This window comes from Coloeus monedula, assembly GCF_965178545.1.
Source record: "Coloeus monedula genome assembly, chromosome: 5".
Taxonomy (NCBI): domain Eukaryota; kingdom Metazoa; phylum Chordata; class Aves; order Passeriformes; family Corvidae; genus Coloeus; species Coloeus monedula.
The window spans coordinates 10,477,015-10,492,767 of record NC_138785.1 but is presented as its reverse complement, the minus strand read 5'-3'; the positions used below and the strand labels follow the sequence as shown (position 1 = coordinate 10,492,767).

Here is a 15,753-nt window from a genome sequence, read left to right as displayed (position 1 = left end):
CAGCTGTGCAACAGCACTTCATTTGTTTGCCTAATGAGGAGTGTTTGTGGGGGAATTTGGGACTTCCAGTCACCAGACTCTATTTCCCTTCTCAGCAATGCAAGTACAGTAATTTATGGGCTGTGTAAAGCTCATACCTGCTGCGTTTCTTCCTTTCAAATGTGGTTTTAAAAGAAAGTGGCAGATACAGCTGCATCTTGTGAGGGACCAGTCTTCCCAGGCACACTTAGCAGCCCTCAGGGAGGAATTCTTGCACCCTGCTTTGCAGGACTAGCTAGGTTTGTAGCTCCACACAACTGTTGGAAAGGGGAATATTTACAGTAATTCAGTGTAGGTTTCCTCTCTTAACTAGAAGAGTGAGCAGCTTAACAGCTAAGGGTAACGCCCTTCCCTACAGACTTGTGAAATTTGGACATTCCAAGCTGGAGAAAGAATGTGTGCTGTGAAGGCAAAGCAGCCGTGGCACCCTGAGATTAGGGTTAGGGGTGGGGAAGAAGAGGTCTGGAAGGGGAAGCATCAGCACCAACATGAAGCTCAAACTAATTGAGACATGTCACCTCCTTGGCAACAGGAACTTGGAACAGGGAAGTGAGAAAGACAGCAGCAGAGATAAACTTCTTTCTAAAGTGTTTTATTAATAAAAACCTGGAACATTTAAGGGTTACTATGCACCCTACTTCACATGGAAATACTGCTTTATTTGCCCTGCCATATCTTCCTCAACTATCTAAATGTCAGCCCAACTCCAACTGTTGTCTCTCTTCCCTCCTTTCTTCCTACGTCATTTTCCAGCATAACGGCATGTTTACAATCCATATATGCAATTCCTATGTCACCAGTGAGCATCACAGGAGTTACTATACTAACACACCTCTGATGTAACCCAGATGGTCACAGGAAGAGGCTCCTGAACACTATCACTGTACAATTTCCAATCAGATGCAGGATCACCAACTTCTCTCAAATAAATTACAACACGTTCCAGTGTAGCTTTAGATTCTGAAGATAAATAAATCTTTCAACATTAAGATTGGCCCTTTACTGAAACGGCAAGATTGACAAGACTACAAATTTAAATCATTTAGAAAAATAATACGCAGAGCAGAGGAAGAAGTAGTCCCTGGTTAGCTGTGTCCTCCAGAGCGAAGCACAGAAAAGATGAAGGTACAGTCACTGTGTACATGCCTACAGGCTATATGCGTGTGACAGACACATGCACACAGTTCTGGAAAAGTGACGGTATTACTCCAGGTCATAGCCTCTGTTTCCTCACCTGCTCTTACTGGAAGGGGCCTTCCTCACACTTCTAATGAATTTGTCATCTCAGGTCATAGAAAAATGACAAGATCACACTACTATGAGCTTAGCTTTTTGTCTAAACTGCATTAAACTTCCTTCATATTGCAACATAAAAACATTTAAGAGACTCTCACTGGGTAGTCAAACCTCACTCTCTTTGGTACTTGCAGAAGCTTAACATGAAAGAAATAAAATTAGCATGCTGTCAGGGCAAGTTGTTTTACAAACAGAAGTGTTTTGATTTAAACACTAAGGCCTCCATATTCATTAGAGGATTAAATCTTTAAACAGGGGGCTTAGTGAAAGGATAGAGCTCATTTGCCTTCTAGTTTTCAAATCCTGACATGGCAAGAAGACCATGATGAGAACACTGGCTTCTTTCTTTCTCCCTAGAAGGCTGCACATTGAGGGCTGAACAGCAAGTGTGAACTCCAAGCAAGTGCCTTAATGGTTAGTCAACAGTATTTCCTCATCTTTCAATAGCATCCAGATTCAAAGGCTTTCTCTAAAATAAAAGACTGGTGAGTTCAGACACTGCAATACCAGGTGGCATTCCAAGACGTTACAGCAGTCTGTCAGGGTCTTGATTAAAACTAAAGTCACACACGAGGGACAGGTGATCGGAAGGGTAATTGAATGAGGGCAGCCTGTTGGGCCCAATTTGCTCTTCAGTAAGCAAGCCCAGGGCTGAATTCACATTCAAGGCATGCTGGGAATACCAGATATAATCCAGTGTGTGCCGGCACTCTCCAGAGGGCCGGATTTTCCAGGTGGTGTAGGGGGGCTCCGACTGTCCATCAGGGCTCAGCAGCTTGTATGCACTGTTTAAATTGAGGCTGGAGTTGGAAAACTCCCTGTAGACCTCCTCGGTTGGCTCTGCATTGAAGTCTCCACAGACAATCAGGGGGATCTTCGCTCCTTGGGTGATATTTTTCAGGTTCTGGAGGAGGTCGCAGCCCTGAGCAGAGCGGAACCTCTCCCAGCCTGTGCGGGCTTTCAGGTGGGTGACAGCGATGCAGAAGAGTCTCCCAGTTTCGTGGCACTTCAGTGTCTGAGCAATGGCCACCTGGTTGGTCTTCAGCTTCATGGCCGTCAGCCGGATGTTGGCACTGTTGACGAGCTCAAAGCGCTCCTTGAGGAAGAACATGGCGCAGCCATCTGGCCCGTTGTTGTGCTCCACATCCAGGCACGGTGACCACGGCTTTGGGAAGAAAGTGCACTGGTAGCCCAGGCGGCTGAGGAGCGGCTCAAAGGTGTCAAAGTAGTGGTCAACTTCCTGAAGGCACAAGATGTCGGGCTTGTACGCAAGGATTTCCTCCAGGATGAGGCATTTCCTCTCCTCCCATTTCAGAGCTTCCATGGGGCACTGAACAAAGTTGTCTTTGCCTTCCCCAAGAGCTGGAATCAGCACGGAGAGGGGACAAAAAACCCAAAAGTTATTGATAGCTGAAACAGCCTGTCATCCTCCAGGTTTTATCAGTTTAAATGCAGGTCATGGGTTTTTCAGGAGTAGCTGGTTACTTTAAGGGTACCAGATTTACCAATGGGTGTGAGAACCCCTCCTCAAGTCACTGGAGTCACTCCAAAAAAATTAAGTTCCTTTTACAGATACAAGTAAAAGTTTTCCTCCCTCTGCCCACTACACAAGGGCAAGTACTTCCACATGTGGCTGCTGCAGCTTAAGCCAAAATAGAAGGAAGTGGGTTAAAAGTGACTTAACTGCAAAAGGTAAGGCAGTTCCTACGAAGGGAACTTCCCACCCCAAAAGATTTTAAGATGAGGCTGTTGCACAAGTCAATTTACAGCCTTGACTCAAAACTACCAGTTAAAATTATTTTTAAGCATTGAGAATTCCCCTAGCAGATCTGAATTTCTGGATAGTTCACCAATAAGGTAATCAGAAACTGAAGAGAAACTTTACAAATAAAATTTAGGAAAAGGATGAGTCTTCTCTGGTGTTAACAACCATCTATAAAACTGATGGGTCACAGCTTTTAGAATACACTGTATTCAGTTAGGATAGGAATTCAGGGCTACCTTCGGCATCAGAGTTGCGAGGAAACACCTTTTTTTTCTCTCCTATGGGACAGAAGGAAAGCCACTACTTCAAGTACTCAAAATATTCCCCCTGGCCCTCAGTCTCATGTATCTCATGTAGTTCACTCCTCTCCCTTTGCTCTGCCAGGGTTTTCATTCATGCATTTGGTCTCAAGGTCATACCTTGAGCTCACAAGCATCTCCTACCTTGGGCAAGGATGTTCCACTGCATGACCCGGATGGGGCGGTGGTTACAGGTAGTATTCTTCTTCAGGTTCACGAAGTTCCTCTGAAACCGGGGCGGCCGCTTCTGCAGAACAATCTGACATTCCTCCAGCAAATCCTTGGGGTCTAAAGGATCCAGCTGTGCTGAGTCCAGCTGCTCCAGGCAGTCCTGGTGCTGGGACACGGCACCACTGCTCAGCGTCTTGGCGAGCACACTGTAGAGCCGGCTGGTGCTGTTTCCCATGGAACACACTGCAAGGGAAAAACAGGTGTTAGAGCTGGTCCACCACAACTCTTCTCATCACTTGGGTGCCTTGTTGCAGCCATTGGTGGTATGTGCAGGAGCCTGTTCCTGAGTCTGAGACAAAATAAGAAGGATGCAGAGATAGGGTTAGTCCTGTTCAGTCTCATGTTCTGCCTGTCATCAGGGGCTGCAGCCTGCAAACAGCCTGGTTTAAGACATCATGCTGCTGTCTTCTAAGGCAATAAACAAGTCTTTCAACCAGAAGAGTGTTACAGTGGGGATACTGCAACACGCATATCAAACAACAAGGCCTGTGGAAAAGAGATATATATGGACTGATTCTAGATAGATGTTTCAGAGAGATGTTTATTTCTCCAGCCGCATGGCCGGGATCTGCTGATGAACTGATACAGTCACGGGACCTGAGGGTCCTTGCCCACGCAGGGGAACATAAAACAACCAATGGGGAACGAGGCTGAGCAGGGGCAGGGAAACCCCGTGTCTCCCCCCCAGGGCCCCTTCCCAGGACCACATGGCAGGGGGGAAGGGACCCCGACATTTCAGCCGTTTATTTTTAACAAAAAAAGATTTAAAACTTAACATTGAAAACAACTGGATAAACATAACAAGAACAGTTTCAAAAAAAAACAAGCCACCCTCCTGAGTCTTTAAATGTCCAAACAGATTCTCTGGAACATCTTAAGGGTGACAGAAGGGAGACAGGACTCTCCAGGCATGCTTTGTGGGGAAACTGAGGCAGGAGAGGGTTTCTTCCATTTGTACCTGTTGGAACTCTAAACAACAAGGGTTAATTTCTTCCCTCCCCCTCTTCATCTCCCACTCGGCATTGGAAAGGGATTTTTGGGGAAACAATTGGCAAAGGTATGGTTTTGAGGGAAACCATGGGTGAAAAAACGGATTGGGAATACACTGGGGGTAATAGGATATAGGATAAAAGGGAAAGGTGGGATTAGGAAAGGGAGACTGTAGGGGGGGCTTATAATGGAAATATTGTCTAACATGACTACAATTTTTAGCATATATACTGCCTTTTACAGAAACACCATCAGGCCCAGTGACCTCTGCTGCTTGTAACCCTTTTCTACCTTGCACAATTTTGAACTCTACTACTTCTCTAGCTCCTAAACTTGGGATGTATTTTTCAGGGTTATTCTTTTTAATAGCAGTTCTATGAACGAATATGTCTTCTTGGTTGTCACATCCTGTTATAAAACCATAATTTTGTTTAACAATACACCATTTTACTATTCCTAAAACCTTAGCTATGGTGATTTTTTCCTTTTTTCGAGTGGTTGCTGTTTTCTGTCTCTCTGCGTTTTTGCTTTCTCTTTTACTTTCGCTCACTCCTGTGTTGGAATTGCCAGGGTTGTCAGTGCTGCCAGGGCCGTCGGGGCTGCTCGTGCCTGCGCGTTCTTCCTGGGATCTCATTCGGGGCTGCGCAGGCCGGGCCAGGCCACGTCACTCAGCTTCCCGCGCGCCGCCGCCGCCTCTGCTCTCAGCGGCGCTGCTGCTGCCTGGGGCCGCACCCACGTCATGGCCGGGCCCCCAAGCGACGGCCCCCTTGCGCCCTGCTCCAGCGCGCGTCTCAGCTGGGCACGGCTCCGCTCCGCTGCCACCACCGCCACCAGCCGCTGCCCGCGCGCCGCCCCTCTCGGTCAGGCGTTCCCGGGGCTCGCTCCACCACGCGCTGCGTGGGGCCGGGGGGACACTGCCGGGTTGCAGCGCTCCCGCCGCGCCTCGCTCTGCTGTCGACACTGCAGCTCACACTCCGCCGCCCGTGCACAGGAACTGCCTCGCTGCTGCTCACAGAGCTCTCAGTCCACGTGGCCTAGGTCACACAGACTCTGAGGCAGGCTTCCCTTCACCAGGACACAGCTGACATTGTTCAACAGTCTCAATAATTAAATAATATTCATGAAAATATTCTTCCATCAGCATATATTTTGACTCAGAAATTAACTGTGTCCAAACAGTCTTCCAAAAGTCTCTGGTAAGAATTAAATCCCAAGAAATGCAGAAAAAGTTCTTAAACAAGCATGAAAGGAAACGTTTCAGTTCCTTTTGAGCATGAATTAAGCTAAAATTTACAAATCGTTGTTCAAGAATCATTTTAAGTTTAAGATAAATGTCCATATGCAGCTCTGAGAGCCAAGAGTCTTTCCACGGTTCCTCCATAGTTTAGAGATGGAACAGCAAAACAAAACCAAGAAGAGGAATCCAGAGTTTACTCACAAATTAGTTACTGTCCTTAGGGATCAGGGATCGTTCTGCTCGCATTATCCACCATTTGTTACAGTACAGATACTGCAACATGTGTATCAGACAATGAGGCCCGTGGAAAATAAATATATATTGACTGGTTCTTGATAGATGTTTCAGAGAGACGTTTATTTCTCCAGCCGCATGGCCGGAGCTCTGCTGAGGAACTGTGGCAATCACGGGACCGAGGGTCCTTGCCCGCGCAGGGGAACACAAAACAACCAATGGGGAACGAGGCTGACCAGGGGCAGGGAAACCCTGTGTCTCCCCCCCAGGGCCCCTCTCCCAGGGCTACATGGCAGGGGGGAAGGGATCCCGACAGAATAGCAGGGCTAAGAATAACTCTGCACATGTAGAAACCACAATAGAGCATACCTTTTCCCTGTTCACATAGGAGAGCGCCCAGCAGTGGACAAATGCTGCCTGCTCCTTATTTCATGTGCACCATTGGCTTCTGATGGAGATAGCACTCTGTATGGCCTGGTACCCTGTGCCTATCTAGGATGCCTCCAGACTGTAGACTATGGCCTGCAGGACAGCCAGCAGGGTGACTCATTCCCTCAGGTTAGTATTTAGTTGGAATTTCTGATCACAGTTTCATTTACCCCCAAAGCAGTAACGTTGTCATGAGCATGAAGCAGCCAGATGCTTCTGCTGGCTTAGATCTCAGGATGTGGAGTGGAGAAGGCGGTGTCTCTAGCTCCCCTTCACATCCTTATGTTCATTCTCCTCACCTTCCTTTCTCCCTTTATCTCCTCACTCCTTTGTGCTGTGCCCCAGCTCAGCAGTTTCCAGCACTCCCTGCAGTCCTCCCTGGGCCCCAGCCACCTCCTGTTCCTTTGGCCATCTTACCCACATGACCTGCACACAAGCTGCTGTCCCCAGCTCTCCCTGCTAATGCAGCTGGCCCTCACCCAGCCCTGCATCTCCTACAGGGAGGTCTCCCCATCCTACATGGGGTCACAGCTGTCAGGGAACGGAGACGCACGTGTGTCCCTGCTCTGTTTTGTCCTTTGGCTTATGCACAGTTTGTGGTATTTCTACACTGTGTGTGCCCCAAGAGCTCTCCAACCATTTCTCAGGGAGAGGGCTTTGCTCCTTCAAGCACAGGCAGGATGGGCAGTGCTTGCACCACAGCAACTTGCTGACTGAGGCAATGCTGACTGAGTTTTGTTGCTGTCTCAACTTACTTATTTACTCTGAATGCCTTTTACAAAGGGAATCTTAAGCAAAAGAACTTCAGTGTTGCACTACTGTTGGCTCACAGTGGTTTTTAAGTAAGTTTATTTGTACATTTGAGTTACTTAAAAAAGGAAGAGGATGAAATTGTCATCTTGTGCTCACATCTTGCAGCAGATTTGGGGTGCTACCCAACACACGTACATGTTCAGATTGGACTACAGCACTACCACTTAAAAGAGCTGGTGACAGATGTACAATAATGACAGGCTAGAGGGGCAGGCAGGAAGATGGATACCCTAACAGTTCAATAAACATACTCAGGAGGAAAAGAAAGACTCTGCAGTATAAGCCTCACGTCCTTGTATTTAGGAAAATACATACTTTTAAAAGACACTAAAAACTACTTGCTTTAATGTGTGTTTTGTATGTGTAAGCCCATGGAACAGTTCTAAGAAAGTTGTGAACTGGGAATTTAGATTAGATATAGGATGTTTCTCCTTATCTCCATCCTTTTAGTTAAAGTTTAAAGTACTAGGAGTTCCTCAAACTGAGATGCGGTCTTGAGCTCACACACACAAATGTCTTTCTAGGGAAGCTTTGTGCAGTGTTTCAGTTTCTGCAGTCTTTCTCAGTGTACAATTCTTCTCAAGAAGCCAAGTACTGCTGAAGTAGAAGAAATGGCATTTAGTAGTGAGGGAAAACACAAAATCCCTAAGCTGGACCCTTACACAGCTGTGAGAGGATAGGGAGCAGGAATGAAAGCACGCTCTGTGCTGGATACAGAAGGGTGCGGTTTACACACAACCAGGGCTGCGAGGCAGCCATGCAGAAACCCAAAGAAATCAATCAAGCTTTTAATAGAAGCTCCACAGGGAGCCACTCACCTATTTTTAGGGTAGGTACAATCCACAGCTAAGCACTGCAACTGCAGATAAGCACACAGTGTTTTCTGTTGCATCAGGGGTGCTGTCAACAGCTGAGTACAGCCCCTGCCGTGCCATGGATGCACATGGCTCATGTGGGGCTCTCCAAAGGAATACTGGGAAATAACTACCCTCCAAGAAGCCATTAGCAAGATCTTAGGCTGTTTGTGGCTTGATCTGAGTCAGAGGGATGATGCAGAAGGGACAAGGTAGGTGTAACACAGCTGGAATCAAAGGTCTGTTGGCAAAGCCCTGAGCAGCTTACAACTGTTACAGCAGGATCAAGGCTAAGTTCAGCCTCCACCTGCCAAGCTGCAAACAAAGCCAAAGTATTGTCTAAATCTCATCATCCCTGGGATCCTGGGGTATCCAGCTCTTTATAGGGCATAAAGCATAGCCTAACCTGTGCTATGGCCCAGAACTGATCTGACAGCTTTTAAAGTCAGTCATGTGTCAGGAAGGAAAAAGAGCTTCAGTCTTCTTTTGAGGAACCAGAGAAGATTGCATGAAAGAGGGTCTGGACTGTAAATTAAGCAACTTCGGTCCTGGTATAGGTGGCTTGAAAGCTCTTGGCTGAAGGAGGGGGGCTCCTTGGGATAATTCCAGCTTAAGATGACTGCTGATCTGCATAAATTCTTTGTCCCGAAAGTGCTGAAATCATGACAGCATAGACTGAGGTATTCTACAGAATAGGGGTCAGACCAACAACCTGAATACGAAAACTCCAAACACAAAATTCATTTTGTTATTTCTGCAATGTTGAACCATGTCCACAGCAGTCCAGTTGTACAATACAAGGTCACCACTTCAAAAATCTTACAGTGCAAGTTAAGTGATCTGTAACTTCCTGGGATAATGTGTGCTGCCAGTGCTGTGACACTGTGGTGCTGGTGCAGGCAGAGGAACAAGCAGACTCCTGAGCTTGCACTGAAGCAGTGGATAGTGAACATAAAAGTGATTCTCTTAATGTGATGTAACAGGGAACAATCAACTCAGCAATTACCATTCAAGGTGCTTAAAATCAAAAAGTCCCTTCCTCTCAGCAAGGGTGGTACCTCAGCATAGTAAGGGCAAGGGAAGAATTCAAACTGTGAATTAAATTTAAGAACAGGGTGTAAAGTTGGAAGGTTTCTTGCATCATCCACCACAGAAGAGATGAACTTCTAGGACCTCAGGCAACAAGCCATCAGAGACTTTATTTTAAGGACTTTGCTTCAGAGATGAGGGCTGCAGAAGGGTATTGGACCCTGACCTTTCAGGTAAGGTGAACAACATTCTCACTTCCCTTCCTTTCAGGTCATACCTCCCAGAACCACTTTCAGCTAGAAGCCCTACCTTGTTTACCACAGGGCTTTCCTGGCCCGGTGAATGGCTCCCCATACCTGCAGTCTGGCCTGGTAGTTGCATCAGCCTCCACGGCCCCAGGGGCCAGCAGCAGCTAGAGATGGCCTCCCTGGAACCCCAGTTCTAGGAACAACTTGACAGGCACCATGTGACAAATCCTATGCTACAAGGTATCATACTACACGTACAACCTTTTTTGGGACAGCAATGAGAGTTTGTCAGAGCAAGGCAGAAGCTGCCTGTTCTCAACAGGCAACACCAGAAAGAAGAGGGAACCTCAAATCCTGCCTCCAGTAATATAGAGAATCAGTACTTGGCACAAGCTCTGGAAACCTTTATCCTCATGAGTGCTTTATTAATCATGAGCTCAATTCTGCCAGCTCTCAGATGCGTATGCTCCTCTTCCCTGTAGTGCCATGAAGCTTCAATCCTGCCATATGGCATCCTGGCCTGGCATCAACAGGAGGAATGGAAGCACCCTGCCCCACCCTGGCTTTTACACCCCTCCTGTAACAGCAACAGCAGGGAATGAACTCACTTCACCCCAACCCCAGCTGAGGGCAGTAGGGGAAAGTGGATCTCCTGAATGCCAGGTATGTAATACAGCCTCAAACATATCGTCCAGAAAAGCTGTGGCTGCTCTACAGCTGGAAGTGTCTAAGCCCAGGCTGGATAGCACTTTAAGCAACCTGGTCTAGTGAGAGGTGTCCCTGCCCACTGAGCAAAGACTGGAACCAGAGGACCTTTAAGGTCTCATCCAACCCAAACCATTCAATGACAAAGCTTATTACCTCTCCCACCAGCAAGTCTGGAGCAATGGTGGCTGCTACCTTGCTGCCCTGCCCCAGCTTTCACAAGGAATGGCACCAGGTGAGCATCTTGAGCCGTGGCCAGAGCCAACAGAGATGCCTTTAAGGCTGGATCTGACCGCAGGAGTCCGGTGGGTGCATCATTGCCCTGATTCGGGTCTGGCCACAGTCACAGGGCAGGGTGCAGGGCACACGCCAAGGTAGTGTCCGCAAAAGCACCCGAGGACATCTGGGCACTTTCCAAGTCTCATGTGGGGAACAAAGAACGGGGTGTAATTATTTAACGGTATAGACAAGTAGGGACCTGATGGCTGCTGCTGCCTGCCGTAGAGTAACCTGGGCTGTTCCCACACACTGTCTTGAGTGAAAAGACCCCACTGTGAGCCAAACTCATCCTACACAAAGTGCAACGCTAAAGAGGACAGCTCAGCTATCTGAGAACATGCTCCTGACAGCGGCACGTGGACACTGACCCTCGGGCTCACCAGACAGGTCACCCCACCGATACCCGGGTTTACTCCAAGCACCCAGCCTACATGTGGGTGCAGAGGGTGCCCTATCCCTCAGATGGAGGACACCGAGCCAGAAACCCCTGAAGTTCCGGCGGGCTGTCCGGCAGCGCCGCGATACTGCCCGCTCCTCACAGCTGGTCGGCGAACGCCACGGCCGCTGCCTTAAAGCCCAAGAGCCGGTCCAATCCCGAAGAGGTGGCTGGCGAAGGGACAAAGGACACGCTGATGCGGGCAGGACAGCCCAGATCCTGCTCCGACAGCAGCAGCCCAGCACCAGCCGCCCGGTGACCGGGGCCGCCCAGCTGTGACCCCGCGCGGTGCCTGGGGCGGCTCCGCACTCTCCTCGGTCAGTACCCACCTGTGCGGGGCGGCGCCCCCGGGGCGGGCGGGCCGCCCGCTGCTGCCCGCGAGGCGGCGGGGTGGGAGCGGGGCCGCGACAGCGGCAGGCGGGAGGCCGAGGCGGCGGCGGGAGTGCAGCAGAGGGTGGGCAGCGCCGAGCAGAGGCAGCGCGCGGGGCTCTGGTACATGCTCCCGGTGGGACAGAGCAGAACCGGCTGGGATAGAGCGGGATCAGTTACGCAGCCGCTCCCACGCCTGCCCGGCGGCGCTGCTTATAGAGGCGGTGGCGCCCCGCGCAGGGCGTACATCGGGCACTACCACCCACACTTGAGGGGGAGACACAAGGTACAAACAAACTCTCTCGGCACCGCTGCCCGCACACCGAGCCCGCCCAGGGAGAGCGGCGAGGCGGCGCTTCTCCCGACCGCCCCGAGGCTCCTGCTGCCGCAGGACGCTGCGGTAGGAAGAACACGCCCCGTGGCCGCTCCCGCCTCCCCTACCTCACCGTGAAGTGGTCTGGCCCGGAGGAGGTTTCCCGCCAGTGATGTCAGCAAGGGGCGCCCTCTGCTTCCACGGACGTCACGGCAGAGTGCCCGCGCAGCCCCGCTGCCCCGCCCCGCCCGGTGCAGCGTGGGGCGCCCGTACGTGCAGGCCTTTGCACCGCTAGGGAGAGGCGCTGGGCTGCCTCGCTGAGCCCTGTGCATCCCTCTCCCCACGCCCGCCACGTCCCCAGGACCACGTGGAGAGAAGGACACTCTCCCAGCGCAGCATCCCGCATGTACCATCCCCTGTGGGAGCCTGCGAGGGGGTTGGGGGGAGAACAGTCGAGCAACCCCTGATAAGGGGGGTCTGGGCCCTAAAGCAGGGAGCTGGGGCTCCCTCTGTTGGGTGCTCTTGTGTCTTGTTTCCCCGGCTCCCGTGTCCTCTTTGCTCCGGCACCTTATGTCAGGCCGGAGGGGCCAAGGGCAGCCCGAAATTCCTGTGCTGAAATTAGGGCAGTGCCTGCAGCTAGTCTGAACAGGCTTCCTTCTGAAAAAGTACTGACTTTTTTTTTTGACAGACCACCGAGGGGGCTTGGGGGAGGCACATGCCTTCTGTGAGGGATGCTGCTGCAAGAACTAGGACAAGCTGGCAGCATGGCATTAGACCTGGGTCTGCTTAAACGCCCCTGGCTCATCCGTCTTTTTCTCAGGCTTTCCCTTGCCAGGAAGATGGCATTAGGGCACAGCAGCTGATCCCTGTGTTTTGGTGTTCCAGTGCCTGCTGTCAAGCTTGCTGCCTAGTGGGCTTAGGGTGGTTATAGCCATCCTCTGGAGACAAGAGAGAATAGTAGAATCATTTAGGTGGGAAAAGACCTCCAGGATCATCAGGGTGGAAGGTTTTGTTTGATGGGAGCGTCCTTCTCTTGGTGGGCTCCCAAGCCCCAGCAGCCCACTCCACCAACCATGCAACAGGATGGGGGACACCCAGGAAAAGGGGCACTGGGGAGGCTGAGGATGCTTCTAGTCCTGTCACATTAACCAGATGGAGCCAACAACCCACCTCTGCCACTGCCAGACAGTTCAAGAACTGATCAATATGAATAAATGGTGATCCTCAAAAGTATGGTGCAAGCATTACAAAAGACCATTTCAGAGCAACCTCAGAGGAGTTGTCAATTCAGCAGCATCACAGGCTGGGCTCCACTGCCAAGCAGAAGTCAGGTTTTGGAGAGGATCTTACCTCTGTTCTTTGTGCTGTCAGGATGAATTACCTGCAGACTGCCTGTGTGGGGTGACATGTAACCTCGTTCTAAGCTGCAAGTGAAGGGGATTTCACAGCCTCCCTGAGCTCCTAGAAAACTCTGTCTGTTTTGGTTTGGGGCACATATGTAGGCATGCCTCTGGGTCCAGAGGAAAGGGAGTTCTCACCTCTCCAGGGACTTAATTGGCCTCCAGGGCTGGAAGCAAATGCAGGGTGCCATCAGAAAGATGGGACTCGTCTTTTCCACTGGCATGTCATGAGAGCTCTGACTTTCTAGGTGCTTATCCTTCCTAAGCATAACAGCTGGTCCTGCTTTCCCCAGTGCTGGAAGTGCATCTTGGCTTGGGCAACATTGGTTGATCCCTGTCCTTGGTCTAGCAGTCTTTTAATCTACTTGCAGACTATTTTTCATGGGCCTGGTCTTTCTTTATTTTCCCCTAAAAAATTAGACATGCTTCTTTCTCATCATGTCTTCTAAATCTTTTCTTGTTGCTCTCTCCTCAAGCCTCTCCTTGCTCTAGCTCTTCCCTGCTGTCTCCTGCTTACAGCCCGCCACAAATTTGCTCGTCTTTCTTTGTGTTACTCTCCATTCCAGCCACATTTGTCATTGTCAGGTCGTTCCTCACCACAAATTTCATAGTGCAAGGAACTTTCCTTCCCCTTTGAAGGCAAGTGCATTTTTTGTCTTTCTTTCATCACCTGGTGCCACTCTTCTTGCCTGGATTTTGGAAGGCACTTGTTAGGTGTTCAGAGATAACGTGGGAGAATATCTAGAGTCTTCTGGGTTGATGAAGGTACCAGTTAGCTTTTCTTTCTGCCTCTCTTCTACTTACTTTGTGTCCTTGCTGACTTTTCTGTCTCATTTCTAGAGTTGAGTTTGATCCCTTGTACCATTCTGATGCTTTGGACCCTCTTGGCTCTGACTGATTTCATCCCAGTTTCATCCCTGGAGGCTTGTGCTAATTCTGTTATTCTCATCTGTAATTTTACCTATGTGTCTTTGTTCCTCATTTCCTTTTTGATTATCAAGGCATAGATGGTGGTAGTCTCACAAGCCCTCTGCTGATGGTGTTTTTCTCTCAATGCTGTTTTTCTCTTCAAAAAGCCATCTATAGAGCAGCTGCAATTTCAAAGGTGGGTCCTAGATCTTGGTGCTTAAATTTACACCTGGATGTGTGTAGGCTCATCTAGCCCTCCCTAGGCAAAATACTCTAATGTAAATGCTTTTAAACAAAGTAAAAACCCCAAGAAAGATAGTTAAACAACAGGTAGGTAATTAGTACCCCACGAACTTTTTCAGTTTTGTTTTCTGTAAAATAAAATAGCCTGGCCTCGGCAGAGAATGCTGGGAACATGGGGGAGAAGCAGCTGGAGAGGCTGGGTGGGTGTAGTGGTGCATTCATCCCCTCCCTCTCCTCCCCCCACCGCCACTTCGGGACTACAGTGTGATCTGAGAAAATGCTTGTTTGGCCTTCTCCTTGAAAACACTACCTAGGCTCAGTTCTTTCTGAGCTTATCAAAAAAACACTGTCTGCTCTTAGGAACTCCTTAATGAGCTTCTGTTTTTCTCATGACCAGCCTTGGAAAATATTTCCCTGGCCTGAATGGTATAACATTCCTATTCTCACACTTTCAAAGAAAAGCCAAACTGTGGCCAGGCTGAAACATTGTTATGGCTGAAGCCCACTCTCTTACAACCCTATAAACATCGGTCCAAGATGGGGCCCCTTGAGCTCTCCTGGACCGCAGCAGGCCTGTGACCAGCCATCTCCCTCTGAGGGGGACACCTCTCAGAGCCAGCAAACCCTCAGGTTGGCTGTACCTGGAGGATCACCGAACAATGATGCATCCTGGGCCAACACCCTCACTCCTCAAGGCCTGATCCTTCGCCCGTCAGGAGATGCAAAAGCATGCAAAGTGAGTATTTTCACTGACTTTGAGGGAAATTTTTCCACAGGTACCTTATCTTGCACTGACTGTTTCTGTCTGCATACTCCATACTGTTTGCACATATGCTATAGCAAGTCTGGAAGTTAAGTTAAATTATAGTTATAATTTAGGCTAAATGCTGTTAAGTGTAATTTCTCTGTTAGACTGTTAAGGTTAAGATATAAATTAAAGTATAAGTTAAGTTAAAGTACTGTTAACTTTAAGTGTTGTTAAGCTTTATGCCGCATTCCTTTTTATCCTTGTTTACACTATCTTTACACACAGATACACACACATACTTAGGTAGTTTCAATTCATTTCTGTTTTGATTGCCTGGCTTTTGTTTGGTTTTGTTGTTGCCTGCTTTCCCCTTGGGGTGCCTTAGTTGCCCTTTGTAAGTAGAGTGAAACTTGCTAACGAATCTGTTGTCCTTTGTAGTTTAATATTAAATCTGACTTTTGCTCATACCCTTGCTGGTGATTTTTTGAATGATCTCAAGGACACTTGTTCAGGACAGAGGGAAAAGGCTGGAACCTGGATTTCTCTGCTTTCAAGTACGTGGACTACTCCTTGAAGATCTCTCTGCTCTGATTCATATCCTTTCCACTTTAAATACTCATAGAAGGAACAGAGGCTTGACTGCCATGCAAGACTGGGAGCCCTGGTTCCTTGCTGGGCTCTGCACCTGACTGGGCTTGTTTGCTCTAAAGTCTGGGCACCCTTATCAGAAGAGCAAACTTGTGACTAAGAGTTTATTTCTATGCTTTTTGTGCATGAACCTCTGTAACCAGCATTTCCCCCCCCCCCCCCCCCCCCCCTTTCCAGAAGACCAGATAATTCTGGAAGGGAAGAGTCGTTGGTGATCCAAGGAATTCATGAACTGTCCC

General features: G+C 49.1%; 1 protein-coding gene across 1 annotated transcript; it reads right to left on the bottom strand.

The window, feature by feature from the left end:
- Positions 1–615: 615 nt before the first annotated feature.
- NOCT (nocturnin) lies at positions 616–11,444 on the bottom strand. Its single transcript, XM_082282359.1, has 3 exons — positions 11,214–11,444; positions 3,544–3,813; positions 616–2,697 (listed from the first exon to the last, which is right to left on the bottom strand). Exons 1-3 carry the CDS (start codon positions 11,380–11,382, stop codon positions 1,862–1,864), a joined length of 1,275 nt encoding a protein of 424 aa, XP_082138485.1. The 5' UTR covers positions 11,383–11,444; the 3' UTR covers positions 616–1,861.
- Positions 11,445–15,753: the final 4,309 nt, after the last annotated feature.

What these genes read in the sequence shown, in the direction of transcription:
- NOCT (XM_082282359.1), bottom strand. Translation starts at nt 11,382, where the DNA reads ATGTACCAGAGCCCCGCGCGCTGCCTCTGCTCGGCGCTGCCCACCCTC. An exon ending in GGGGGCGCCGCCCCGCACAG is followed by an intron (nt 3,814 to 11,213) that starts GTGGGTACTGAC and finishes TTTCCCTTGCAG; the next exon opens with TGTGTTCCATGGGAAACAGC. An exon ending in GTGGAACATCCTTGCCCAAG is followed by an intron (nt 2,698 to 3,543) that starts GTAGGAGATGCT and finishes TGCTGATTCCAG; the next exon opens with CTCTTGGGGAAGGCAAAGAC.